Below are 26,617 nucleotides of genomic sequence, written 5' to 3'. Positions count from 1 at the left end.
GCTCTTCAGTACAGGGTTTTTGGAAGTTGTGTGCCCAGTACTTGCTTTGTGCTGACCCATCCTTCCCTGCAGAATTCTCAGGAATCTCCTCAAACACAATCTGCATCAGTGTACCCCATCTTTAGTCCCTGTTTGTGAAGGCTCTGTATCGTACCGCTTTTCCTCTGTCACTGGAGAATTAGACAGGACTACTCCAGAGCTGACAGTGTCTGGGAAGTAATTGGGCTTTGGACAGATCTCTGAGTATGTGCTGTGACTAGGTTGTGGAGATAGCCCTCTTAAAATCTAGACTTTTACACAGGCTCTAAAGAGTTTTGGGCTAGATCTAGTAAATTTAAAACCCTGGAGCCATCTGGTTTGCTGACTGTGCTCCAAAGAGTTTGTGTCGGATGAGTGTAGTGTCGCATCCAGAGTGAATTTGTACCAATGACCACGTGTGCATCCACTTACTCATGAAACCAAAACAAAATGTGCGTTGGAGATCATGGCTGGCAGAGGGCAGCAACCCCAAAGGCTCTTACTGTAGTAAATGGCTTCAGTTCAGCAGCATGTTTTCCCACTGGCGATTGGAGAGGAATAATTTACAGTACTGGGGAACCAAAAGAAAGTGAATTGGCAGCAAGGGCACTGCTATGTTTAGAGGGTAACATTTAGATCCAGCTGGCCATTAAATATTCTTTAATACTTGTTATGTTTTGTCCAAGACAGGTAGTGTTTTAAAGCCTGATAAGCTTTAAAGTTTAGTTGTCCCAGAGGGAAATAAGCAATGTAATATATTTCTTCTGTTGTCCTTTGACAGCAACTCTAACATTGCCTGCCTGGATACAGGATCCCCATCAAAACAGGGAGTGATAAGCTTTGCAAGCAAGTCCTGGTTTGATGCCACACTTCTGGATTGTTTCTGGCTGTACTGCGTCTGAAGTCAGCCCTTTTCTCAGACACTTTCACACAAATGTCAAAAAGAACGATCCTTTGGCTGTTCTTAGTCATGACTAAGTCTGTCAGAGCCTGCAGCACTGACCCAACTTGCACTGCTTCTGTTGCTAAATCTTCTTATCGCAGAGCTGGGCGAGGGGATAAATTACCTGCCCATCAGGGAGTGGTTGTATCAGTCTGCTGTTTTGTGGGACAGCTGTGTGGGTTGTGTTGTTGTTGTTTTCTTTTTCCCCTTGGCTATAACTCTGACACTCTCTCATCAGACTCTTCAAATGAAAAATTAAGGAGTCCTGCACTAAAAGCATCCCTCTTTCTCCAGGTCTTAGTGGTTAAAACTGCTTGCTTTTTTTACTGAATGTTTGCAGTGAAGTGGAGGGTGCAGCCATGCTGAAGTAAACATTTCCTGTGGTTCCCCAGCAAGGCTGCCTTCTGGAAGTTGCTCTGGGGTAAACCTTCTCCTCTCAAGGAGAGAAGCTGGGACTTATGAAAACATTTGCAGCAAAGGGTAGAAGTTCCTCCATAGTGCGCACAAGACGATCTGTAATTTTGGATCTCTGCCCTTGCTGCAGAAGAAGGAGAAATTGTAAGCTAGAGCACAGCGTGGTGCAAACAGGGCAGAGTGGTCCTGCTGAACAGAGATCTTCCAGACCTCTGTCTGCTTCAGGCCAGGCTCCGTAAAGTTTTTGAAGGAGAGGAATGAGCTTTAAGTAGCTCCTAAATAATCAGACAGGAATCCAGTTATCAGAGGAACGTCTTTGAAGGACACAGTGCCATGCAAATATCAGAAATCACCCTAAATGTGTGTGCAGTTCCATCAGACTTTGCACTTTAATTTTTAGGAAACTTGGCCAAGCATGTAAATTTACTTGGAGTGAACATAACTGTTTACAACTATATCTGTATAGTAGATATCTTGATGGAAAAGACTGGTAGTGATGCATAGAATAGCAACAGTCCCAGTTCTGGTGTTTTTTTTTTTTTTCCTGGCTGTTACAGGATAAAGTGGGAACAGGTTAACACTGAATCAAAAGAAGGCCCATCTGACTGTTCAGGAATATGTAGTCTGTGCAATCTGCATCTCTGTGCTAAAAATGAAAATGGCTGTGATTTCTTCCAGTCTGTAGAAATTAGGTGCAGAATTAGAATTAAAATTTTTAGTGTTTTTTTTTTTGGGGGGGGGGTCTTAATTCAGAAATTAGGGCACAATTCCCTTTGAAAGTGAGTTTAGAACACAGATATTTTCCATATTTGCTTTAAAAGTCCCTACAGAAGCAACTTGCTTGCTATGTGCTGCCTAGTTGTTTATTTATAAGTTTGTATTGCCTAGTTATTTATTCGTGTCTCATACAGATCATGTACTAAGTCCTTCATTTTGTTAAGTGCTTTATCAAACACATGCTAAAAAATAGCCCAAGGAGCTTACAATGTCAAATGAGAGACAGCTGGCAAGGACTGTCAGGCTAGTACAAGAAACATGGACTTAATATTGGCTTGTACTCTGAAGCTCTGATCTTGGCACGTGTTACTGGAGTGTTATCTAACAGAGCATGTTACCCAAATGAACACTGAAGTGTTATGTGCATCATGGCGAAATCAAGTTTTCAGGAGAATGGTGCATAAGGTTTTGGGGAGGTTAACAGTTCTACGCAAGCACAAGTGGAAGAGTGGTAAGTGTTTGTAATGAGGAAGCCCTGAAACAGAAGGGTAAGACCTCTGTTTTAGCTGTCTTTTAGCTTAAATTGATGGCTGAGCTTCTGGAAGGCAACACCACAAAGCTGAGTTCAGCTATTAATTTGAGGGGGGGAAAAAAGTATAGAAGGAGATCTGTGGATAATCAGTTTACCAGTGAATGTTGAATTTCTTTGTTTTGGGTGAGATTACTCAGAGGTAAGGTAAAGAAAAGGAAGGTCAGAGCTGTATGGGAACCTCCTCTGCAGGCTAGAGGAAGGATGAGGACACCCAAAAAAAAGCCATTACGCTAAGCTATATGGGATGAATGTGTAGTTTGACGCTTGGTAATTCTGGTATGCAGATTTCAGAGTAATCATAGTGCTCCTCTACAAGCGACCTTGGTTTCCTTCACTCTGACAGCTTTCTTCATATTCTGGAAGCAGCAGGATCTGGTGGGAGAAGGGGAGGGATGGGAGGGACCCCGTATATACTGAAGCTGTCTCTAAAAGGAGAGTGATGTGTGTACTACAGTCTTTGTCCAAACAGGTGCCTGGTTTGAATAGTGAATCTTCACATGCAAACTGCAAACAAGCAGAAGAGGGATGTGACCCAAACATCTCCTCTCAAATGCATTCAGAACAGAGGAGCTTGAATGTCCTGGTCTGATCTGTGTTTTATGAATGAAATGTGGGACATCTTTCGGCAGCAGCTCTCCACACGCCGTGCTCAGGCAGGACCTCCCTGAGTTATGCTCTTACGTATGCTTCTGCCTGGAGGCTTCCCTTACAAAGGTGGCTCTGTCATTGATACTGTACGCAGATGATGCCCAAAATGCTTTTGAACAAACAGCTGTAAAATTACACAGTGTAATAATGCAGATGAGATGCCCATCCAAGTAACATGCTCTGTGTCTGTGGGGAAGCAGAGCTCTTACCAATTCAAGTGGATCCTTTTTTTCTTTCCTTTTCAAAGTGGCTTCAGTTACAAGCACTGCAGATATGAAGGCTCTCTTTAGGCTAAATTTTCATTGCCGTTTTTAACTTGTTGGTATGACTGAGATGGTGTTTTCATAGACTGGTCATATGACTGATCCTTGCCTGTTGAAGCCAAAGCCTGTGACATGCCAGGTGACATTGCACTGGGAACACAAACGTGAATCGGAGGTCGCTGTTGTAGATTTCTTGGAGCCGTGTTTCACCCTACTGGGATGCATACTGAGAGCAAGTGGGGCAAAAGCTGATGCAAGAAGGATGCGTTCTGTGGTTCTGTTTTAGTTAAACTCGTTCTAATAGTTAGACCCATTTTAAGACTGAGTCTTCCCAGCTGCAAAGCAGATAATGTATTGTACTGTCTAGTCTTGCTGTGTGAATGAAGCTTGCTATCCCCCGAGTGCCTGCCAGTTTCTCTGCTTATTTATCACACTCCAAAGTGCACTGTAATACACACCTGAAGGATCATGGGCTTTGTCGTCTTCAGGAGCTTATTTGGACAGCATCCTGCAGGGAGGAAGAACTGAGGTTTGCTATAGCACAAGCTGAAAGAGCCAATCTTCTGACTTACCTCTAACTTTAATCTCTCTGCTGAGCTCTTGTACATTGACACATTTGGCAGCTCTTCCGGTGGAGCTGGAGGGAGCTGCAACTCACCTGGCTTACGTGCATAAAGCTGCCTCTCTGCAGCGTGTGACTTGGCAGCGAAGGAAGCACATGGGACTAACGCGTCCTTTCCCTGGGAAGGCTGCTCTATGCCAGGGCTGTTAAATCTGCTGTAAGCAGGTGACTCATACCCGGGGGCCTCTGCTGGAATGTAATAAATAAGCAGTGTGGTTCAGTGACTCAACTTGATCTCTTCCTTCCCACCCAAGCAACACAGCCACCTGCCCCTCTCTGTTCTCCTCCAGCTGCTAGTGCTCTGGCTTCCCCTGGAAGGCCTGCCTGTCTTTGATGCCTCCATACTTCAGGCTGCTCTCAAAACCTCTAAATCCTGATGCTCCCTTTGTCTTTAAGACCTGGAGACAAAGCCTTGCCCGGCTGTGGCTTGAGCTAGTGTGTGCTAATCATCGCTGCAAAGCTGCTTGGTTGCATTCTGCCCCTGCCTACATGAAGTCTGTTGCAAGTTCTGCAGGACTGATCCTCACACTGATCTGCAGTGTGCCTGGGTGCCTTTTGAGTGATAAAAGTTGAATGAAAAGGCACAGAGCAAATTGCTCTGTAACATGCCCCTTGCTGGATGGCAAGGCTATGTCCTCTCTTTTTGCGTTAATCTGAGCAGGTCAGAAGAAAGCCTGTCCCTCCCTCGGTGATCCTAGTGGCCTGCCTGTGACAGAAGACTGAAAGTAAATGAAAGCAGAGAGGGCTTTCCCCAGAAATATTGGGGAGGGAAGAGTTATTTCAGCTAACAGGAACAGGTTATTTCAGCTAACAGTGATATTTGCTCAACTTGGGACTAAACGAACAGGAACTGACTTAAGGCTGGGGATGAGAGGGCATATTCTAACCTGTCAGAATAGAGAGATTCTGTTCTGGTTTCCAATTGGAGCAATTTCCAGTTGTGGCAAAAAAAACAAAATTGGTTTTAAGCTGGGGATTAAGTGAAAAGGAAATTTCAGAGCGTCTGTGATGACCGGAGACTGGGTTGGATGACTTGGGAGGTCCCTTCCTGTCTCGTGTTCCTAACTGAACAGAAGAACACTTCCTCAGCCTCAGCTGCCAGAGGATGCTGTAAGCGCCATGTGGCTTTGTGATAAAGCTGCGTAAGATGTTCTCTGCATCCTGCCCTGTCCCATCCCTTTGTGTGCTTGCAGTGCAGCATCTTTGTGATAGTGAAAATCTTCCCTCTTGTTTGTACTTGTTTTGCTGCAGGAATGGGGACCACGGATCATGTCATAGTGCTGGCTTCTACCAACCGTGCCGATGTCTTGGATAATGCTTTGATGAGACCCGGGAGACTTGACAGGCACATCTTTATTGATCTTCCAACACTGCAGGTATGTTCCACCCACTGCCCTGTCCTTCCCATAATGCTAATGACTCAGGTGTCCCAGTCTTTTACTTGCTAATGATTCACTGGCCTGGCAAAGGCTGAGCTTGGTGAAGATAGAGGTGGCAGGCTTATGATTGCCTTCGTTCTTATTCCTGTGCCCTAAATCAAAGAGCTGACATGCTAATGCACTTGTTTGTTTTTCTGAAATGACAACTTGCTGTTTTTAAGTGTCTGCGCTTGCTCTGGTATGGGCTTTGGCAGCAAATTCTTCTGTGAGGTTCTCTTTGCCATGGAGATGCAGAAATATGTGTCCTCTCTCCAGGAAATCAGGAACTACCCAATTGGCAAGTTAACTTGTGCTGCCTTTGTGAGGAGAGCTCAAATTGTAATGTGCCTTGAGCACCATTTGTCATGTCGGTTTATCATCCGCACTATCCTCATCAGGCTCCTCATTTTCCTTTACGCAGCCTGTTGAGTGACTTTTCTCCTCCTGAATGCTTCTAGATCCGTTTACTAGGGTAGTCCACCATGTCTGCTGTGTTGACAATTGTACCACAGTTTTGAAAATAAGCTCAGCTGCAGTAAAGATGTGTGTGCTCTGCCAGCACAGGCTGCTCTTCTTCCATCTGTGCTTTACTGTCATCCTTGGAGTTTTCAGTTAAAATACCTTAAATGCCTGATACAATCTGGCACCGGAAGCATGAACTGTGCAGCTGCCCTGAAGGAGGAAGGGAAAAACCCTGGCAACTGAGCCCATTGTTCTGATCAGGATCTCCTGGACCAGCTGAATGAGTCACTCCCTGGCTACTTGCCAGCCGTCACTTCACCCCCACCTTCGTCTGGGAAAGGGTCACAGGCTGAGTAGCTAGTAGATGGGGTCTTCATTCAATGTAGGAGGGAGCAGGCAGAGGTGCTCTGAGCTCCTTCTCTGCAAACGCTGTTAAGGTAAGACAAAAGTTAAAAGACCAGAGTGAAAGTTAGGAGGGGAGAGCGGCCCTGGGAGAGAAAGCAGTGACTCACCGTAAGCCTTCATACATACAATTTGAGAGCTGGGAGTTTATCAGGACTCTTGTGGGATGAAAACGTTGTAAGAATGGCCCTGCCCTCTGGTGGCAGTGTCACTGTCCCCACTGCCAGAAGCCTGGCTGCTCCTTAGCTGCTTGTGATGGATGGCAGTGACTCTGCTGTATTGCAAAGGCTTCCTGGGCCCAGATGTTCCTTGTTGTGCAAATGCTGTTTCCTTTACAGGAGAGAAGAGAAATCTTCGAGCAGCACCTGAAGGGTCTCAAGCTGATCCAAGATGGCAGCTTCTACTCGCAGCATCTTGCTGAGCTGACGCCAGGCTTCAGTGGTATGACATGCTGCATCCTTGTTGGGCCGCTCTACCTGCTTCCATACTTGCTAGTTTTCCAGTTCAACCTGGGGCTTTTTGTTTGATTTGTTTTAACAGGGTATTTTGGTCTAAAAGGCTGCTGCTTTTTTTTTTTTTCTTCCCTCAAGCCTTCTCCATCTCTGCTGAAATAGTGGGAACCAAACCATCTCCCTAGTGAATGGAGCTGTGATGAGCAATTGTTCGTGGTTATTTTCAATTTTCTGAGACTTCTGGGACTAGCAGGGCGTGGGGGTAGAGAAAAATAAGCTTCTATAGTGCCTGGGATCCTAATTCCCGAGGGGAGGAACCACTGCTTGTGGTCTTGTCCAAGCTGCTGTTGAGGGTGTGTTGTTACGCTTCAGCTCACTGAGATGGACTCTTAAGCTGATACGTGTTACTAGGAAACTAAAATGATAGGAGAAATAAATAACAATTTTTTTTGTTGGTCAGGGTAAAAAAATCAGACAGCTCTGACTCCTGCACTGAGCCTGCTTTCAGGGTAGGTCCCTGGGAGTGTGAAACAGTGCTGAGTAAGGGGCTCCAGAGTTCCTGTTTATGTGGAGTTCCTGGAATATCCTTTCTGGGTTTTCCCCTCTAACAGGCCCCAGCACGCTGCCTCTTCGTGACTTCTTCCAGCAGCCCCCCGCCACCATCACCCACACACACAAACTCGGAACAGATGTTCTTTCTCTTCTGCACAGAGGTTTGTGCGGTCGCTGTATGAGCAGTGCGGCAGCCCATGCCAATCTGGACTGCCCACACCACTTCTCTGTTGCTGAGAGCCAGCCTTGGCTTTAGCCTTTTAATTGATTGCTGAACTCTGTCCTGTGTGTGGCAACGCAGTGTTCATTGCCAAGACAGTTGTATTGTTCAAATCCAACATAAACACCATGGCTGAAGTTTGCTCTCTGTTCCCAAGGAACAAAGAGGAGCTTGCAGTGCAGGCTATTTGAGTTCCTTAGGTCCTCCTCCAGATTTGTTATTGCCTCTTCTGTCCCCTGGAATCTGTGTGTCACATAACAAACGTAATTCTTGTAAACTTTTGCCTGTAGGAGCTGACATAGCAAATATATGTAACGAAGCTGCTCTTCATGCTGCTAGAGAGGGTCACAAATCCATCGATACTTTCAACTTTGAGTATGCTGTGGAAAGAGTCATTGCAGGTAGGTGGTCTGACCATTTCTGTTGTTTTCTTCCTAGTCTGTGTCATACTTGTTAAGAAAAGGCTAAAATGAGTGGGTTAAGTTCCAAGAAGGCAAATGGGTCCTAACTGTGTTCCCACCTGTAGAACTGTCTTGAAGATTGCAAAAACTTCTCTAAAGACAACACCCAAGTGGATCGTTCTTCCTGAATCTGCAGGCAGCCTGAACCGATAGCTCAGTGAAGATGGCCAGTAGCAAAACTGTAAAGAGGGGAACTCAAATCTGGGTGGGTTTTTTAATTTAAAAAAGAAAGCTTAAAAAAAAATCCAAAAAGTGAAAGTATCTCTACGTTTCCATTGCTCCTCTGGACACCTGCTGCATAAACATGAATAGCAAAATAATGCAAAAAGACGCTTGCTGCTTTTTTTTTTTTTTTTTTTTTTTTTCCTCTTCTCCTCCTGGAAGCTCAGGCTTTGCATTGACAAAATAAACTCAAAGACAGTGGAGCACTGTTCTCCCTCTGAGAACATCCTGTCAGCCTTTCCCTGTCGCTTGCTGTGTAAGTGCCAGCAGAGGAACCTCTTGAGATTACCCTGTGGCTGTATATTATAGGGAGGAGAGAACAGTTCCCAGAACTCCTAACTTCACCTGAGGGATTTGAATCTAGTGGGTTTTGGGTTGAACTGTCCTGTAGCCAGGCCTTGGTTCTCGTAATCAAATGCTGAACTGCTTCCAGGCTCATTACCAGGGGGTGAGCCTGGGCAAACAGACTGCCACTCTGTGCTGCTTTGAGTAGGGCTTGTGGAACAGGATGTTTGTATTGGATCTTGGAATTTAGTTTTCAATGTTCACTTTATCAGAAAGTGCTTAAATAATTCCTCATTCAAGAGAAGATTTCAAGAAAACTCCTGACAATTTCACCTACCCTTTAAAACCCTTGGAGTGCTCAGATAACTCTGACTGCATTTCCACAAAGAGCAAAGTGTACTCAACAGCTGCAAGAGTGGAGAGCAACACATCTAGTTGTCCTGCAGAAGTCCTAATCAGCCAGAGCAAATATGTGCTTTACCTTCCCATCCGCAGGGGAGAAGGCACCAAACTCGTGAGAATCTACTTGACTTTTCGTTCCAAAATCAACCCTTACCTTAGTTCCCCAGACTTGGAGGACAGGGTGAAAAGGTGTTGCTCAGCAAGTAAGATCACAGGGGATGTGTAGCAAGAGGGATATCTGGGTTTAATGTGGTGGGTGTTAAAGCGCATGGGTGTCAGCAGTTTCACTGCTGATAAGCTGACCTGTTTCACTAAGGCACTGTAGCATCTAGGAGGCCATAAAGTCTTTGTTGCTTAATTTGATTCCTTCACGTTATCAGGACCTGGCTACTCTTAAGATAGTCTAAAAGGCCCTAATCACTGCTACAGGCCTATATGTTAAATGTTGCCTTGCCAAATAATAGGGATGCTTCTGGGTTTCACAATTCAGAGGGCATTTCAGCTGCTATAAAAGCTTTTTTGAAGAAAGGATACTACTGTGCTTTCTATTATAAGCTTCTGGTTTTAATAACAGTGGTGTTGAATCAAAAGAGAACTTTGCAAGTCCAGAGGCCCCGTCATCCTTAAAGCTTTGTGTTGCTGTAAGGGAGGAGCAAGGACTCCTCTCTGCGGTTGTCCCCATTGTGTCTTTACTTTGGGAACAGAGAGCAGTCAGTAAGCCGGGTCTCCTGGGAGTAAGGGAGGAAACCTGCTGGGTGCACAGAGGCATTTAGGGGTTGTCTTTGGAAGATGGAGTGGAGCCTGTGCTCCTGGAGGAGTTTGTGTACACAGGCAAGCAAAGATGCACCAGAGTAGTTTCCTGGGTTATTTCTCTCCTAAATGTGATAAGGACAGGCCTTCAGGGAACTCTTCTGCATGGAGCTTGCTTTATGCAGGGAAAGAAACGATCTTTGTAGGCACACTGTGTGCTATGGCGAAGAGTACGGTCCCTCCCTCTGTCCCAGGTGGGCTGACAAAGAAACGCTTCCGGAATTGTTCAAAGTTTTTATTTTTTACACGCATGCACACGCACGCTGCTGAAAGCAGGGTAAGGAACTGACTGATTAAAATCAAGGCTGTTGTGATTAATCTTTTGTTCCATCACCATTGTGCCTCGTAGGGCACAGTGGTTTGCAGGGTCCCTGAGCAGTAATTTTACAAGATCTGCCACGCTAATTTTGCTGTTTCCTTGTTTAATAAAGCTCTTGACTTTGTTTAAAAATTAATGTTAATAGAATGTTTTTACCAAGACATAAGCAAGCTTGGTGTAATGCTGCTCTTGACTCTGCCTGTTCTACCCCCTACAGCTCCTAGCACTGTGCGGAGACATCCGCTTTAAAGTACTGACACTTTTTTCCATTCAACGTGCAGAGCTATAATGAGTGCTTGATATGCAGTTTATTCTGTAGTTAACGTATTTTCTACATGCTAGAAGCCTTACTTCCATTCAGCATTTTTTTTTTTGAAATCCTAATTGGGCTTATTCTGTGTTACGGACTACTGGGCTGGAAAATAGACACTTCCAAAAATCACCTTTTTGGAGGAAGTATTAAGTGTGAGTTATGGCTTAATTTGCTAGTTCTCAGGAGCCTGGGAATAAGCTCATACAGAGCATGCCGTGTGTAATCAGAGACATTTCCTGGGTTTGGAGAAGGATTTTTGTATATACTCTTGGTTTTGTGCTGATTTGAACACTCCTAATGCACAAGGATCTCAGCTGGGCCCGCTCTCTTATTATGGGTATATATAATACAACATCTTGCATCTCTCTGATATTCTGCCTAAGGGACTGAAAGACTGTACAGAAAAATCAGTACGATACTCCAGCCAGTCTGTTTTTTCCAAATGGTGGACTGGCTTGTTGCAGAACTGTCCCTGGGCAGAGATATAGTGTAACATGCTTTTAGCAGAGCTGTGAACAGAACCTAGCTTTGCAATTTAGAGCTGTGATTTAATCATTACACAAAAAATCTAATGTTTGATTTTGTCTGTAAGAGAGAAGGGGGAGAAGTTTCTGCCAGTGTTGTCGTGCATAGCCACATTATATAAACAGCCACCAGGGATGGACTGAAAAAGCTTGCTATTCAGCCTGAACTCTTCGGAGTGCAGGTTTATAGTGGACATGCTTGGATTGCTTTCTACTGCAAGGACAGAGGGCACCTCTTCCGCAGCATGTAATTGAAGGGCATTTTATTGCCTCTCCGTAGATGGAGTGCAATAGCAAGCTTGCCTGCTGTTCAGCCACGGGCTGCCCTAAGTTGTGCACAGAGCTGCTCAAGAGTAAGCTCTACTAGTTACACCTACTGCCAGTTTATTTTCTTACCAAATCTTTGTCTGTGTTCCTGCAGGCACTGCCAAAAGAAGTAAGATCCTGTCACCAGAAGAGAGGAAGGTTGTGGCATTTCATGAATCGGGCCATGCGTTGGTTGGCTGGTTGCTGGAGCACACTGAGGCTGTGATGAAGGTAACCCAACTGTCGGCTTTGTGTAATGAAGCCTGTCACTGGGTGGGGAGAGAATCCTTTGGGGTTCCCCTGTCCCAGGCATGTTGATTGTTCTGCAGCACTTGAGTTAAACTCTACTGCATTACCCTGGCCTCCATGAGCTTGGAGCTGTGAATACTGCAACAAAATACCAAGTGACAAATCTGCCGTGAGGAAGTCTATTACTGCGCTCCACTGATGATGATAGTGATTGATCACGCTTTGTGCTGCAAAGCTGATAATCAGCCACAGGAGTAGTCTTGCATTTAAAAGCCAACTGCAAAGCGCTCCAAACATGTCTGCTGGCCACCCCGTTGCTGGGCACATTTGGAGCAACTGAGTCTCCTGATGCTGCTGCTCAATTCTTGCATCTCATCCAGACAAGCACTGCTCTGTGTGTGCATGCACGCATACGCAATCTCTTTCCCTGCCATGACTTGCCAACATGTTGGTGCCAATATACCAGTCAGGCCATTCCAGGAGCTGCTCTGAGATTGATCAGAAGAGAAGGGTTTTTTTTCATATTGACAGGCTTGGGAGTTTGTCTGCCTGAAGCTCTTCTCTGTAGGAAAAGACCTCCCTTCAGGACCCCAGGGTGTGTTCTCTCCCATGCACATCTCCTCCCTCAAAGAGCCTTGACACTGGGGGAGGGGTGGAAGTGACAAGGATGACAGCTCCTTGGCATACCTCCAGCAGCAAATTCACTGTGAATGACCTATTGTATAAGATGAACTGTTGTTAATTACTCTCAACAAGATGTGGCTGCATTTAATAGATAGGGGAGGTGATTCTTATCTTCTAAAGACATCCCATGTTTCTCCAGGTAGTCTCAGTGACTCTGGAACACAGTAAAGCAAATTCAAATTGGTTTATATCCTCCAAAGCCACTCTTAAATCTCAGCATTTCACTGTCTTGCTGTTAAGGACAATTTCCTTTTATTTCTTGCTCTGTAATAGCAAAAAGTGCATGTCTGCCACTGTGAAGGCAGATTTTTCAGTATGGGAACTCTGCAGTTCTTGGCCCTGTCTCTGTAGATCGGCATGCCCCATGAGGTTTTGACAAATCTCACTGGGAGTGCAGGCCTCTTCCTGTTCTTCCCTCTGCGACAATATTTGGGAGCTCTTTTGTTCTCTGAACTGATGGAGCTGCTCTGTGTTGCAGGTTTCCATAGCCCCTCGAACGAATGCAGCTCTGGGATTTGCTCAGATCCTTCCAAGAGAGCAGTACCTCTTCACCAAGGAACAGCTGCTGGAGAGGATGTGTATGGCTCTCGGGGGCAGAGTGTCTGAGGCCATCACCTTTAACAAAGTCACTACAGGTGAGGAGCTAGACCCTGGCATGGGCAGGTGGAGCTAGTGCTAAGAGGGCCTGAATTTCTGCACTTGCTGCTCTGTCCAAGGGTGATCTGAGCAGCACACAGAGGTTTCCCACCTTGGGGAGCAGGAAGGGAGAAAAGTCAGTTTGCTTGCTTTAATCTTGGGCCTGCCTTTGTGAGCCTAAAGGTCTCACATTGCAGGTGCTACCTTGCTGTCTTAGATTTGTCCTGAAGCCTAAGGCTACAGATATGATTACCTGGTGAGACTCATGGCTGGTGGAAGAGCCTGGAGCTCTCTACCTTGATTCCGGCTAGTTATATCCAAATGGCTGGCGGCAGGGCAGTGGCAGCTAAGCACTCCAACATGAGCTAACTGCCAGCATGTTCACTTAGTGTCCTAGATAGGTTTTGCAGCACACATAGTAAAGTCCCTCAGAAGGTGGAGTGTTCACTTCCATGGTTCCCTGCAGCTCCTCTGGTCTCTCAACTAGAGGAACGCGTTTTTGTATGGGACATGTGCTCCTCTTGTACTCAGTTCAGAGAGCTGGCAAGCATTGCATCTTCCCCTCCTACCCAGGAGCACAGGATGACCTGAAGAGGGTGACCAAGATAGCCTACTCCATGGTGAAGCAGTATGGGATGGTGCCCAGCATCGGGCAGCTCTCCTTCCCGGACTTGGAGAGTGCAGCTGGAATTGGTCGGCGCCCTTTCAGCCAGGGACTTCAGCAGATGATGGACCACGTAAGGCCACCCCTGATTGTGTGTTCCCGTTTGTTCTTTGCTTTTGGCAGTTCACTGAAAAATGCAAGTAACTTGCATCCGAATGCTTTGTATTTGTTTTAGCAATTAAGAAAATTCCTGCAGCTGAACACTGATCTATTCTATTATATTGTGTTAGGACTGTTCAGTGAGGCCTTAAGAGCAGGCAGAATCATGTAAAGCTGTGAGTTCAGCACAGTAGCACTGTGCTGCCTGGAGCTGCACTGAGTAGCTATGAAATATCCTGTAATGTGTAAAACTGTGAAAGCTGCGGTTGTGATTCCAGTGTGGACAAGGCCCTGCTGAGCTGGGAGGTAGAAGGAGGTGCAAATGTGACCTTTGAAGAGAAGAAAGGCTTTGCAGGGCGGAGAAAGCAGGATTTTGGGAGACTGGTGTGATTGTGGAACTGAGGACAAGTACCAGGCTAGGGAAAGATTCTGTTGTGTGAAGGTCTTTCCAGACCCTGAGCAGTCCCATGTATATCTAAGGCCTATGCAATGTTTAGACTACAAGAAGCATGTGGCTTAATCTCAGTTGCACAATTTAAATGTCTCCAGTTTCTAGGTCAGAGAGGCTTTCTAATCAAATGACTGACTGAAAAATACTAGCCGATGTTTTGACAGGAAATTGAGCTTTCCTTGATTGGGGAAAAAAAACCAAAAAGCTTTGCCTTAGTTGGAAAATCAAATAGCTGGAAACTGAAAAGCTGTTTGAGAAGCACTATGGTTGTGCTTCCCTGGGATTTGCGCTGAGCTACCTCTTTTGCTAGTGGACAGCCTCCTTAGTTAGACTGCTTTTCCCGTCAGCTGGGACTCTCTTTGGAGAGTTGTGCTGGTGGAAGAGTTTACTGTTGCTTATCATAAATACTCTTTTGTTCTTTTTTCAGAAGGTTTATATGCATTTTCTGTCAGTGGGACCCCTTTTCTATCAGTAGGAAGCCTAGCTCAGTTTGCAGATTGCATCCCTTGGTACTCTGTGTCTATCGGCAAGTTATGTTTGCTGCTGCCTGTGTTCCAAATCTCTTCTTGTTACTGTCTTCTCCTAGGAAGCAAAGGTGCTGGTGGCTCAGGCTTACAGACGCACGGAGAAACTCTTACTGGACAACCGGGACAAGCTGCAAATGGTGAGTGTTTTACTGGTGTTTCTGGCCTTGCTGCTTTGTGCTCTATAGCTTGGTTGTTGTAGTGTGTCTGTGTGGTTCTAGGAAGTTTTGTAGTGGGGGTGCTGGGCTTCTGTTCCTGCTGTTGGGCATGGGTTACTGTTCACTGTAGATCCCCCAGATTAAGAGTGGGCATAGGGAAGAGTATGTACCTTCTCCAGCAGTGGATAGTCTGCCTCCTGACACCAGCTGGTGTTTGCAGGATAGAGGAGGAGGAGTGCTCTGTCCAGGAGCTGGATGGAGGTGGTTGGAAACTAGAATTCGTCTCCCTCATCTGCACTTCTTTGCTAGCCTCTTAGCAGTGTGATTTCCTGGAAAGCAGACAGTGACCATTCCTGTGGAGCCTGCAAAGGCAGGAACAGCTCATCCTGCCAGGTTCTCTAGGTGTACAGAAATCAGGTGGACAGTTTCTGGGGATGGTGGAAAAAATACAGGATCTGTCATCTCAGCTGACTGATGCTGGCTCAGGCCCTCAAGTGACTCCAGGCAGTTCTCACCTGCCAGCTCCTTGGCACCTGATGTACTGAGGAGTCCCTGCTGCAGGACTAGAGCTTTGCCTCCTTCCTTTTGTGTCCTGAGTGTCCTCTAGCCAGTCACCCTAGCATGTCCCCACCTTTCTGCCATGGAGGTCAGTACCAGTCCCGCTGGGCCGGGCCTGGGTTGCAGCCCCCTATATAGATGCTGGATCTTCCCTTCAGGAGTCTGGTCTGTAGCGTCCAAAATGACGAGGAGCCAACTTAGTGTTGCATGTTTTGCAAATAAAACAATCCTTTTCCTCAAGTCATCTTAATTAAAAAAAAAAAAACACCACACGTGCGCGCACACACGCGTGCACACACAAAACAAAACACCTTCATCCACCCAACTGCAGGACTCCCTTCCACGCACAGTAAAGTAGACAGAACTTGCTTGCTCGGACACCCTGCTGTTGCCCATGTCACAGCAGGACAGCACGCTGGGAGTGCTCTGAAGCCAGGCGTTGTGACGAGATCTCCTCTCTCCAGGCCTCCTCTCTTCTGATACTTCCGTTTAGCAGCAGTCAGACATTTGCTAAAGGCTCACGATGGAAAAACTTTTAAGTGAAGCCAAAATACCTACAGAGTAAACGTTTCAGTTGCCAGATCAGCGTGTCGCATCTTGTCAGCAGAGTTGAGCAGTTCCGTGTCTTTGACAGCCACCTGCTGCTCAAACGCGGCCCTTCTATTGGCAGAGGGGCCAGCGAATTCTCTTTCCTGGAGAGCACCTTCTAATGACCTTCAGCCCGTGCCTGCAGGAACAGACGGCTCTGCGTTACCTCTTTGTGCTACGTTACCTATGTGTTCAGGGGAGGGTCTGGCTCTGGTCTCATTTGCTTGTTACTCCGGCATCTTACCCAGGTGACACCACAGGTGCAGTGACAGTGGCAGGAAGGGTACCTCTCTAATTGTCCCTGGAATTCTGACTCACCAAATCATTTCCCAGAGCTTGCTTTACTGCCTCCACTCATACTATGTATTCCTGGCCAAAAATGCTTGTAAAAGGTGCCGGCTGCTTGGAGAACTTAGTACTAACTCCAGCAGGCTTTCAGGTTACACCATCTGTAGTGCGATAGCCAGGGGTCTGTTCCTTGTGATCTCCAGCACGTGCTGTGTCCAGATGTTGAGATGTGCATTGAGCTGGCAGGGAGAGGAGTTCAGATCAGTTCAGAGAGGCTGTTCCAAACCCCTGTGCCTCAGTATGCTCTGTTTACTCTTTCTAGCTGTCTAACGCCCTCCTGGAGAAAGAAGTGATAAATTATGATGACATTGAAGCTTTGATTGGGCCTCCACCCTATGGGCCAAAGAAAATGATAGCTCCCCAGAGCTGGCTTCAAGCGGAGAGAGACAAGCAAGACACAAGAGATGAAGAGATGCCCCAGCAGCCACCAAACCATGAGGAGGAGGAAGAACCACGTCTGAGACCAGTATGAAGCCTGCTCTGATGTGGAATGGGAGGACTGTAAAGGCTTTTTCCAAACACAGACCCTTTCCTTTCTCAGCTTTGGAATCAAAGATACTGAGCAGGGAATCTCTGTGCTGCTGTTACCCAAAGATTAAGGGATGGTGATGTCAGCTCCTGTAATGAGCTGTTCCCTGCAGGAAGGAGAACTTAGGATTTTGAAATTGATTCTCTGCAGGATAGTGGTGATTAGGAGTTGGGTAAGTCTAATCTGCTGGAAAGACTTCTTGGGCAGAGGAGCAGTGTAGATGTTCTTAGGGGTGAAAGATCCTGTGGAGTCCTTGTAAGCCACCTCTAGCTGTGCCATGTTGTGTAGCAGGAGTGCACTGCCATTCCCTTCAGTGCCAGAATGGTCGGTGTAGTGAAATCCCTTTGAGACTCGGAGCCGGCTGAGGTGCTGTAGTTATGTGACTCCACTGTAACCTTTGATCTTCTCTGCTGCTGAACATAAAATATAAACTGAAAAAAAAGTCTTCACTAGAATAAATTGTCCCTACTGTGCTGCTGTGTTTGTAGAATATGTCAAGATGTAGGTATGTGTTTTGGCACATATGAAGCTGCTTATAGCTATGGAGTTGCGTAGGACATGGGCTCTTTTTCTCCTGGCCAACAGCTTGTACTCAGTTTTTATAGCAAGCGTTTCACAAACAAAGATTGGGAAACCCCACATCCAGAACCTAGCATGACCCAGCAGTGTGATGTTAGAAACTAGCATTGTAGAGAATGGTTGAGTTGTGTGTTGTTGGACCACATAACCAGCCCTGGTTCCTGGAGAGGTGGTGTCGGTTACCATGAACAAAAGCAGGTGTGTTCGTCGGAGAGCCTCTATAAAAAGCTGACACTTGCTCTGTCTCCATCCACGTGGTTGTTGCAAAGGAAGCTGTGATGAAATGGTTGACAGCCCTTCCCCAAGGACAGCATTAAAATGACTGTTGGTGCCTGGTGCGTTCTGGCTGGATAAGGCTCCTTTAGGAGGGATTATTGGCTTGGATTATTCCATAAGGATTTGCTGCAACCTGAAAGACCCCAGCCTAAGCCCGCTCCCCACCAGTTCTCAGCTCCCAGCCCTCAGGACTTAATCGTAGTTACAAGCCTCCTGCTGATCCCGCATGATGTCCTGCAAGGGCCCAGCTCGGCAGGGCCCAGCGCAGAGCCACCCGCACGCGCAGGACGGGGGTCTCCTGCACCGGGCAGAGCGCTGCGGGGGCTCTGCCTTGTTTTGGGGGACAGGCATGGTTTTCTTCTGCGTTGGGGGGGTGCTTGGTTCTTCCTTCCACGCTGGTTCCTTTCTTCACGAGGCGTTCGTTCTTTGAATTCATTTTTTCTTTTTTCCGGCAGCAGATGAAATTTGAAGTGTTCTTTGATCTTATTAAAAACGAAAACAAAAAAACCCTAGACCTCAACTCCTAGCTGTGTTCCGGGCTGTGCATCAACCCCTGGCTCGCGGCCGCGGGTCTGGGGCGCTCCGCGGCGGCCGTGCCCCCTAGCGGCGCGCTGCCGGGGCCCGCACGGCTGCGGCCCCCCGGGCTCCTGCCGCGTGGGAGACGCTCTGCCGCTCTCACGCGTTGCAAGCGGGGAAGGGGGAAGGCGGCCCGGCGCCGAGGCCTGGCCGCTCCTCCCGGCCGCCCGGGGCTGTGCTCGGTCCGGGGACGGCGGCCGGTGCCCCTCCGCCTCCCAGCCTGGGCGTTCGCCGGCGCGGGCCCTTTAAGCGGCGCCATGTCTGCTACGGGCGCGGTGAGGCCGCCTGCCAGGCCCTGCGGAGCCTTCGTCCTCATTGGCCGCCGCTCCTGCTATCCCAGCGTGCTCGGCGCCGCCGCTTCCTTTTCCGGTCGGCCATTTTCGGTGGCGGGAGGTGAGTCGGGGCGCCGCCGCGGGCGGGGGGGGGCTTCATCCGCCGCCATCCGCCGTCCGGGGGCTGCGTCCCGGGCTGGGCTGTGCCCGAGGCCCTGCGCGGAGCCTGGGGCCGCGTCCCGGGCCGGATAGGGGGTCTCGGGGACCCTGATGGGGCTGGGGCTGGGCCTAGGCCTGCGGCGGGCTCGGGGAGGTGGCGGGGGCCGCGGGACGGGCCCGGCCCCGGCGAAGGGCCCGGCCTGGCCCCGCCGTGCGCCCTCACGGCCGTGCCCGCGTCCGCAGGCCTGAGCAGCCATGGCGCCCAGCCGCAATGGCATGATCCTGAAGCCGCACTTCCACAAGGACTGGCAGCGGCGAGTGGCCACCTGGTTCAACCAGCCCGCCCGGAAGATCCGCAGGTGAGCGAGCGAGGGAGCGCGTGTCCCGCCGCCGGCTGCCCCCGCTCCGGCGCGCGTGGGTGGGGGATCTGCCCCTCGTCGTGCGCCCGGGTGCTTAGGTCACGAAAGAACCGCGGTTTTGGCTTCAGCTTTTCCTAAACTTTATTTAGGAAAGGGATGGGGCGTTTGTTGGGTGCGGTGTGCCGGGCCGGGGTTTGGCTCCAGCGCGTGTAGTGACAGCTGCAGTCAAGTGATGAGAAGTCTCCGGAATCGCTGTACCACGTTGATGATTCCCTTGAACCCTTGTATACCTGATGACTGCGGCTGCATAGAAGCAGACACTAGTTTGTCTTGGCTGTTAGGCCAGCACCGGGTTTTGCTTCTGAGAGATCCCTGAGCAGCAGGTGCCACTCTGAAGGGAGCTCAGCTGGCTTTTTATAAGTGACAGATCTGACAGAAACACTTTTTCTCCATTGCTGTCCCTTCCAGGAGGAAGGCCCGTCAAGCAAAGGCTCGCCGCATCGCTCCGCGTCCTGTGGCTGGGCCCATCCGACCTATCGTGAGGTGCCCTACTGTTAGGTACCACACAAAAGTTCGTGCTGGTAGAGGCTTCAGTCTAGAAGAGCTTAAAGTAAGTACAGAGGATTGATCCTGAAGTCAGTGTGTGAAGCTGGTGTATTCTGATGCCTCAAAGCTGGTTTGTTTACACAGTTGTAAACAGAAGTTGTGACTTGATGGTTCAGTTCTGCTTTCCTCAGGGAACAGAGCTGGAGCTCGCTTGTCCTGTCTGCTTGTTCTCTATGTAGGTAGTGTGTAAGTAGCTGTGATTTGCTGAAGTGTCAGGATCTACTCAAGCTGGCTGAGACTGCCTTTAGCTAGGGGGGGGACTCCTCGTTTTGTTACCTGTAAAGGGTCAAAATAATGTTTTTGTATACTTCTTTCTTTGGAACTGTGGGATGGGGAAGCAATAGTGTGTGTCAAAGTGAAAGGCTGCTTTGAAAAGTAAATATCGGTCTGCATGGTCAGACTGTCAGTTTAACAAAACTGTTAAAATTGGATTCTGGCAGAGCCTTAATTAAGATTCCTAAACTTCTTTTTAAAAAAAAAAAAAGCTCTAATAGCTTTTTATTAAACATTTTTGTTTCCTTGTGAAACATATTTATTCAGCTCCTACAGGATTTAGCCTGTGTGAACCCGTTTGTGCTGAGGAACAAGTAGACCATGATCAGCTCATTTCTGACGGAAGTCAAGGATGTTGTGCCAAGACACGTAGCTATCCTGCTGGGTTTTTCACGCAGTAGCTACGGGTTGGTTTAGCAGTACTTAAAAACCGTGGGAAGCTTTCAATGCCTTCACCTTTCTTCAGGAAAAGGTCCTCCTGTAAGGTCGTCTCAGGCACGTTTCTTAGCCGCTGAGCTGCTAAATGTTGGATCGTGGTGGCCTGCCGAACCCACCACATATTCCCACACAGTGGGCAGGAATAAATGTTAATGTTTGCTGGCAGCTGGCATCCGCAGTCTCCTCTTGTGTGTTGTTTGGTATCTAACTAAAACATTTATAACAGTGGCATTAGTGCATTGAAGCAGTAAAATTGTTCTTCTGAATGCTAAATGCTTCATTACTTTGTGTTCTGCTACTATCTGAAAACTAAAGAAAACCAAAATGGTGCATAAATAATTTCTATCTTTTAAACAGAAAATGAGGGTGTTTTTTTTTTTTTTTCCTAAGAATTTTTTTTAACTTCTTCTGTACAAGGGACTTTTGGTCCCCTTCACTTATCCAGTTATCTACACGTCAACTTCATAAATTTTTGGCTGGCATGTGTCAGAGCGTAAACATCCCACTCATAATCAACTCTGGAGTTGCACTTCCCTGTCTTGGGAGAATCCATCTGCAAAAACTATGTAGTATAAGATCCGTGTGATATTTTAACTTTGTTGTCCGTATCTTACCTGTGGCATAGTTCAGTGCCTTTTGCCAGACCACCATGCTGCTGATGGGCCGCAGGGTCGGATGATGACGCTTTCTCCGGAATCTCTGTAGTCCGTGATGACTGCGCGTGAACCCTTTTCTGGCTGATGACCAAAGTGGCTCCCTTCAGTAGCACAGTGGCATTAGGCGTTCTTGAATATTGACACTGCATAATTTCTCTTTAGCTGGCTGGCATTAACAAAAAGTTTGCCCGGACTATTGGAATCTCTGTGGATCCCAGACGACGCAACAAGTCTACAGAGTCCCTGCAAGCCAACGTGCAGAGACTGAAGGAGTACCGCTCCAAGCTTATCCTCTTCCCACGGAAGCCTTCTGCACCTAAGAAAGGAGACAGTTCTGTAAGTACTTGACTATTGAAAACACTTCACGGAATTGGTTTCAGATAATTTTTGCAGAGGTCTGGTTATCAGCTCGTCCTCTTAGCGCTTTGGTATGCAGTCAAAAAGTGTTCTCAGGCACTTTTCAGAACACAAACTTTCTAGATGGGGAGGAGCCCTTCCCTGGGAGGGCAGCCGCGTTGCCCATGCCCGTGTGTAGAGGATGTGTGAGCGCAGTGCAAGGCAAGGCCTGATGAGAACTGATTTCTACTGCAGTCTGCTGTGTTACAAGCTGCCTTGGACTACTCAGAGCACGGTGATGCTTTGGAGTGGCTTTTGGCATGGGGACTGCTGTGCTGCTGAGAGGTGCAGCTCGCATTTGGGGCTGAACTCCCTGGGTGGTCTTGGTACCCGGGATGCTTTGATCTTTGCCTAACCAGTTGAATTTTAATTTGTGAAGCAAAATTGTCAGAGTAGCTGAAAAGTCTGTTGTCTGGAATACCTGTTTTGCTGTGATAAGTATTGCACAGAAAAGATACGGAAGGCAAGCGCAAACTTTTTTCAGTTGAGCAACTTAGTGAAATGGAGTGATTAAGTTCGTTCTGTGAAGATTGTTGCTATTGACTTACAAAATGCTTTTCACTGAAATCTCAGCAAGATCCAGAGTAGAATTGGCTTTCTTGTCTGTTCTTGCTCTCTCTGTGAAAAACACATACTTCCTATGGGATGTACGAATACTGAAATGAGAGGTAGTGTGTTGAGGTTGACGTTCGGTCTTCAGGAGAGTCTGTCAGTCCTGAGCTTAACTGTAGTACAGTCCACAGAGACAGAGTCAGACCTCTCTTGAACTGCTTTTCAGAACAGGGTGAGGAAGGATTTTTAGCATCTTACGTTCCCTGGTTGAACATAGAAGTTTTGCTGAACGTGTCAGTGTAATGGTTTTTAAGTAGGGAGGGGTGCTCCTTTCCATCTGACTGGTGGGACTGGCAGAAGTATGGACATGAGGATCCTGAAGTTGCAACTATTTTTGATGCCAGTGGTCTCCTTTCTTCAGGACAATCTGTAGTCTAAACTTCCTGAGGAGGTTGGTACGTGCATTTGGGTGCACATGAATGTAAAATGGATTTTTCCAAATTGCTGAGTAGCATATAAAACATTTCCAAACTCACTCTATTCCAGTTTTAAATTGGCTAGCAATGCAGACTTGTAACTTAAATCCCACACAGTTTTAAGCTTGCATGCTCCAGTCCAATTTCAATACCAGTAGATTCAGATATTTGCATCTGGGATCCCTTTCAATTTTTTATTTGAACTTTGTAGTTTAAACTTAATTTTAAACAGCTGATTTCTTAATTTTTGTGCAATTCCATATTCATACAAGAAGCTGAAATTAGCCTTAGATGGAACTGCTGTGGAATACACAGAGTCGTCAAACTAAAAATGACATAGTAGTTTTCAGCACTTTTCCAGCTGGCAGAACTGGCCGGATCCATGCTGACTGATAGCCAGACAAAAACACAGGTTGTTGGTACAGTTTGTCTGTGCCAGATACTTTCTAACAGCTGCACTAGTGAAATGTTAAATTCTTTACCAGTGTTAAATCTCTGATAGTCAGCAATGTGTTTAAGCTAGGTACCTGTGTGCAAGGCAGCTTTTAAATCTAGGTACGAGACTGAAAAGTTTTAATACTGCTCTAACAGATGCCTTTTTATACTCCTGACCATAATGTGTTTTTCCCTCTTGTTATGCAGGCTGAGGAACTCAAGATGGCGACTCAGCTGTCTGGACCAGTTATGCCGATCAGGAATGTAAGTGTGGCTTTAAATCGTGTGCTTTGTGTGATATAGTTGAGACTTAAACTTACTGGAGAGGATTCTCTTCTCATTGCTCTACACTTAAGGGTTGCTCTCTTCAGACAGTTCCCATCCTGAATCAAAAAAACCCAAGAACAGGTCAGACTTGTCCTTGGGTTTTGTCAAGAGTGTAACTTGAGCTCTTTGCTATGCAACACTGAGAAACCAGACTGCAAAGAACTATTTGGAGCTCCACGAAAATTCTTATCAACTCAGAGGGTCCTGAAATTGTGAACTGTGGTGACTGGAGCTTTCCTCTGGACCCAGAAGCAATGTTAGGGTATTTGAGATGACCTGTTGGCTGGGAATAATCGTATATTCCAGTTTTGCCCTGAATTAACTGTGGTAGAAGCATAGCTGTGTAGACAGTCCAGAGAAGGCCAAGGTGGAACTTGGACAAAAATCCACCAAAATTGCCAGACCCCTGTGAGGACTCAGGTTAAAACACGTGCTGACTAAGCATCTGCAGTGCATGTACGTGCTCAGCGTTGTGTCCTCCAGGCAGAAGGGAAATTTGCCCGCTTCTATCTTTGCGAAGGAGCTTGTGCCCCTGCGGAGGTTGGAGCACTTCTGGGTTGCCATTTGCGGTGGTGGAGGGGTGCGTGCTGGCAGCCTGCAGCAGGACAGCCCAGGCGGGGGGAGATTGTCCTTTCTGTCTCGAAACCCTTGCTGCTACTTCTGAACAGTGGTGTTGATTGTGCACCACAAACCTGACTAAGATTTCGCTTTGCGCTTGTTTTTCTGGTCTTGTGCTGACGTGCACTGGGAAATTAGGAACTGGTTGAAAGGAGGTGTCTGGTGATGATAAGGGCAAGGCCTGCAGACTGCATAAATTCTGTTTTCTTAATTGCATCCTGGAGCTAGTGTAAAACCATGTAGTGAGAATAATTGTGTTAAGCCTTATAAATACTGTCTTCTCTGGGAGCCTCTGATGTATAGTCTGATTGTCTGGCTCTTGCTCCCACTAGGTTTTCAAAAGGGAGAAGGCCCGCGTTATCTCAGAAGAAGAGAAGAACTTCAAGGCCTTTGCCAGCCTGCGTATGGCCCGGGCAAATGCCCGACTCTTTGGAATTCGTGCTAAACGCGCCAAAGAAGCTGCAGAGCAGGATGTGGAGAAGAAGAAATGAACTGTTCTCCCTAGAACTGTTAATAAAAAAATGTAGAAATGTAACAGTGTGTGGTGTCTTCTTAGGGCAAATGTAGAAGGGATAGAGAATTTGGCTCTCTGGTTCCCTCTGCACCAGTCTGCTGTGCTGCAGCGTGTCCAGCGCTGCGCAGGAACTCAGGCGGTTTGTTGGTGCAGATCGTGGGCAGCTACACGTGGAGGGACACAGTCTGGGGGAGTCGCTGGTCAGGCATGGGAAGTTTCACTTGCTGCGATTATGGACTAGGAATTTCCGTGAAAGCGGCAAGTGAATAAACAAACACCTTCCCCGTGGCCTTGCGCAGCTCCCTTCAGGGACGCTTGTTTGCTTTGTCTTCTGGGACAGAGCACAGGCTTCCTCCTGCGTTAGAGCTTGGCCGAGTCCGACTTTGCTTGTAAAGGGCAGCTTAGCTGAGCTGTGGCACTGTACCCAGGCAGTTGTACCCCGGCCTTCCTCTCTGGGAAGCCCCTTGTGTTGCTGGAAACTTCCATGCTGGTTGCTTGCCTTTTCCCAGAAGCTGGGGGTTTGGTAGGACGTGTGACTGGGCTAGGTGGTTTCTGAGGAAATGGGAGCTCTGTTATTTGCTCAGCTTCAGCGTGCGAGGGGATGTATGTAGTGACAACTTGGTGTTGCGTTCAAGGCACTGTGCTCGCTTTAAGAAGCGCAGCGTTTAACCAGTGTGGTGGATTTAGGAGAAAGTCGAGGCTTTCCAGAACTACTGCGTCAGTAACAAACGGGCTTTGTTTCACCTGCTACCCACCTCACTGCCGTGCGAGTGATTATTTCAGGTTGCATATCATTTCCACACCTCTGCACGTGGTTCTTTGTGAGACGGTAGTTAGCTCAGTTGTGAAAGGCAGGATGTCACCGGGGGCACGTCATCCGTGAGCGCTCAGCACGCTTTGGGTGGCCCAGCGTGTCTCGTCTAGGGAACCGCAGAGCTTTGGAGCGACTCTCGCCACCCAGCCAGGTCAGCTGAAAGCCTTGTCAGTAGATGACTCGGTGCATTGATGTCCTGTGATAGAGGCGGCCGAGGCTAGGGTGCGCTGCGAAGGCCGGGGTGCCCCGTCCCTGCGGAAGTGCCAGAGAGCAGGGTGCTGGCTGCTGCGCGTTGGGGCACCTCTGCGCAATGCGTGCAGTCGGCGAAGCCCTCGGCCACGGTCCCTGCTCCCAGGTTTTCAAGGGGCACAGGGGAAAGCACGGTGCATTTCCCGTGCATGGGTTGTGCTTGCTCCCACTTGCCACTGGGTGGAGCAGAGTCCCGATACTGGACTGCACAGCCCTGCACAGTGTCACCCCGGGCGCCCGTGGGGCAGGGAGCGGCTGCCGCGGGCTCTCCCTGCTTCAGCTCAGCCCCTTGTGCTGTTCAGGCAAACCTTTAAGCCGCTTCCTTGGGGAAAATGTCGTGGTGGTCCCAGAGCGCAGGTCCCTCCCTCCCCTGGAGGCGCCGGAGAAGGGGGCAGGGGCTCTGGCCAGCCCTGACAGCTGCCCCCAGGCCCTGTCCCTGCACACCCCGGGGCCGGGGTCCCATGTGGGGCTGAGCAGGCTGGACGGTCAGGGGCAGTGCCCGCGATGCAGTGTTGGCACGATCCGTCCCGCTCCTGGGGGAGCGCTCGCGCGGCCCCTTTGCTGGCTAATCAGATCTGGGGCCGTTTTGCAGCTTCGCTGGGTCGCGATCACCCATGCCAGGAAAACGGAGTCGTTTGTATTGATTAGCAGTCCCGCGTCAGAAGCCGGGGAGCTGCACGCCGCGAAGGGCCCCGAGCAGGGGCAGCGCTGCGGGCTGCGGCCCTCGGCCCCGGCGCTGCTGCGCGAACCTGAGGTTGCTCCACCAGAAGGGCAAACGCTGCCTCCCCGCGCGCGCTCGGCTGCCCCTGCCCCGGCAGGGCCGTGCCGTGGGGTTGGCGAGGAGCCGCGGGGCGCCCCGGCCGTGCTGCCTGCTGCGAGGCGGGCAGGGGGAAGGAGGGTGCCCTGTTTCTGCCCCGCGGGCTGGGGATTAGCTCCCAAAGCCCCGGTCCCCGCGGTGCCCTCCACGCTCATTAGCCCTATCTGCATTTTAATGCCTCCAAATATGGGCTAATTGCATCATCCTTCAAAAAGCTGCTCCGAGAGCGCTGCAGTGCTGGAGTGGCGCGTGTCTGCGAGGGGCGTGCGTGCAGGGGGTAGCCCCAGGGAGGGGGCCTGGGGCCAGGGTGAGGGGCTGGGTGCAGGCATGCTGGGGACAGGGTGCTCGGGGAAGGTGCTGGCGCGTGGGGGG

The 26,617-nt window shown here is 48.5% G+C and overlaps 2 protein-coding genes and 2 non-coding genes across 4 annotated transcripts in view; all 4 read left to right on the top strand.

Moving 5' to 3' along the window:
- The window catches only part of SPG7 (SPG7 matrix AAA peptidase subunit, paraplegin), a 32,576-nt gene extending 14,907 nt beyond the window's left edge, over window positions 1-17,669 (top strand). The window contains exons 10-17 of the mRNA XM_067302344.1: window positions 5,469-5,593; window positions 6,838-6,940; window positions 8,014-8,124; window positions 11,481-11,596; window positions 12,777-12,933; window positions 13,508-13,671; window positions 14,735-14,812; window positions 16,587-17,669. Of these exons, the coding sequence (XP_067158445.1) occupies window positions 5,469-5,593; window positions 6,838-6,940; window positions 8,014-8,124; window positions 11,481-11,596; window positions 12,777-12,933; window positions 13,508-13,671; window positions 14,735-14,812; window positions 16,587-16,796 (1,064 nt within the window). The 3' untranslated portion in view covers window positions 16,797-17,669. The remainder of the gene's footprint in view (window positions 1-5,468; window positions 5,594-6,837; window positions 6,941-8,013; window positions 8,125-11,480; window positions 11,597-12,776; window positions 12,934-13,507; window positions 13,672-14,734; window positions 14,813-16,586) is intronic.
- Window positions 17,670-18,580: 911 nt separating this feature from the next.
- Window positions 18,581-24,386, top strand: RPL13 (ribosomal protein L13). The gene is made up of 6 exons (XM_067302345.1): window positions 18,581-18,677; window positions 18,959-19,074; window positions 19,543-19,684; window positions 21,210-21,383; window positions 23,114-23,170; window positions 24,184-24,386. The coding sequence occupies exons 2-6, from the start codon at window positions 18,971-18,973 to the stop codon at window positions 24,340-24,342; spliced, it is 636 nt and encodes a 211-aa protein (XP_067158446.1). The 5' UTR covers window positions 18,581-18,677; window positions 18,959-18,970; the 3' UTR covers window positions 24,343-24,386.
- LOC136992895 (small nucleolar RNA MBII-202) lies at window positions 19,306-19,383 on the top strand. Its single transcript, XR_010885335.1, has one exon. It is a non-coding gene; the product is annotated as a small nucleolar RNA MBII-202 (small nucleolar RNA).
- LOC136992898 (small nucleolar RNA MBII-202) lies at window positions 21,068-21,155 on the top strand. The gene has a single exon (XR_010885338.1). It is a non-coding gene; the product is annotated as a small nucleolar RNA MBII-202 (small nucleolar RNA).
- Window positions 24,387-26,617: the final 2,231 nt, after the last annotated feature.

Source organism: Apteryx mantelli, chromosome 10 (genome assembly GCF_036417845.1).
Source record: "Apteryx mantelli isolate bAptMan1 chromosome 10, bAptMan1.hap1, whole genome shotgun sequence".
NCBI lineage: Eukaryota > Metazoa > Chordata > Aves > Apterygiformes > Apterygidae > Apteryx > Apteryx mantelli.
Note: the sequence above shows the minus strand (reverse complement) of the source record. Positions and strands in the feature narration are given on the sequence as shown.

Coding starts and splice junctions, on each gene's coding strand:
- RPL13 (XM_067302345.1), top strand. CDS start 18,971: ATGGCGCCCAGCCGCAATGGCATGATCCTGAAGCCGCACTTCCACAAG. Junction 19,685..21,209: donor TCAGTCTAGAAGAGCTTAAA/GTAAGTACAGAG, acceptor ATTTCTCTTTAG/CTGGCTGGCATTAACAAAAA. Junction 23,171..24,183: donor CAGTTATGCCGATCAGGAAT/GTAAGTGTGGCT, acceptor TGCTCCCACTAG/GTTTTCAAAAGGGAGAAGGC.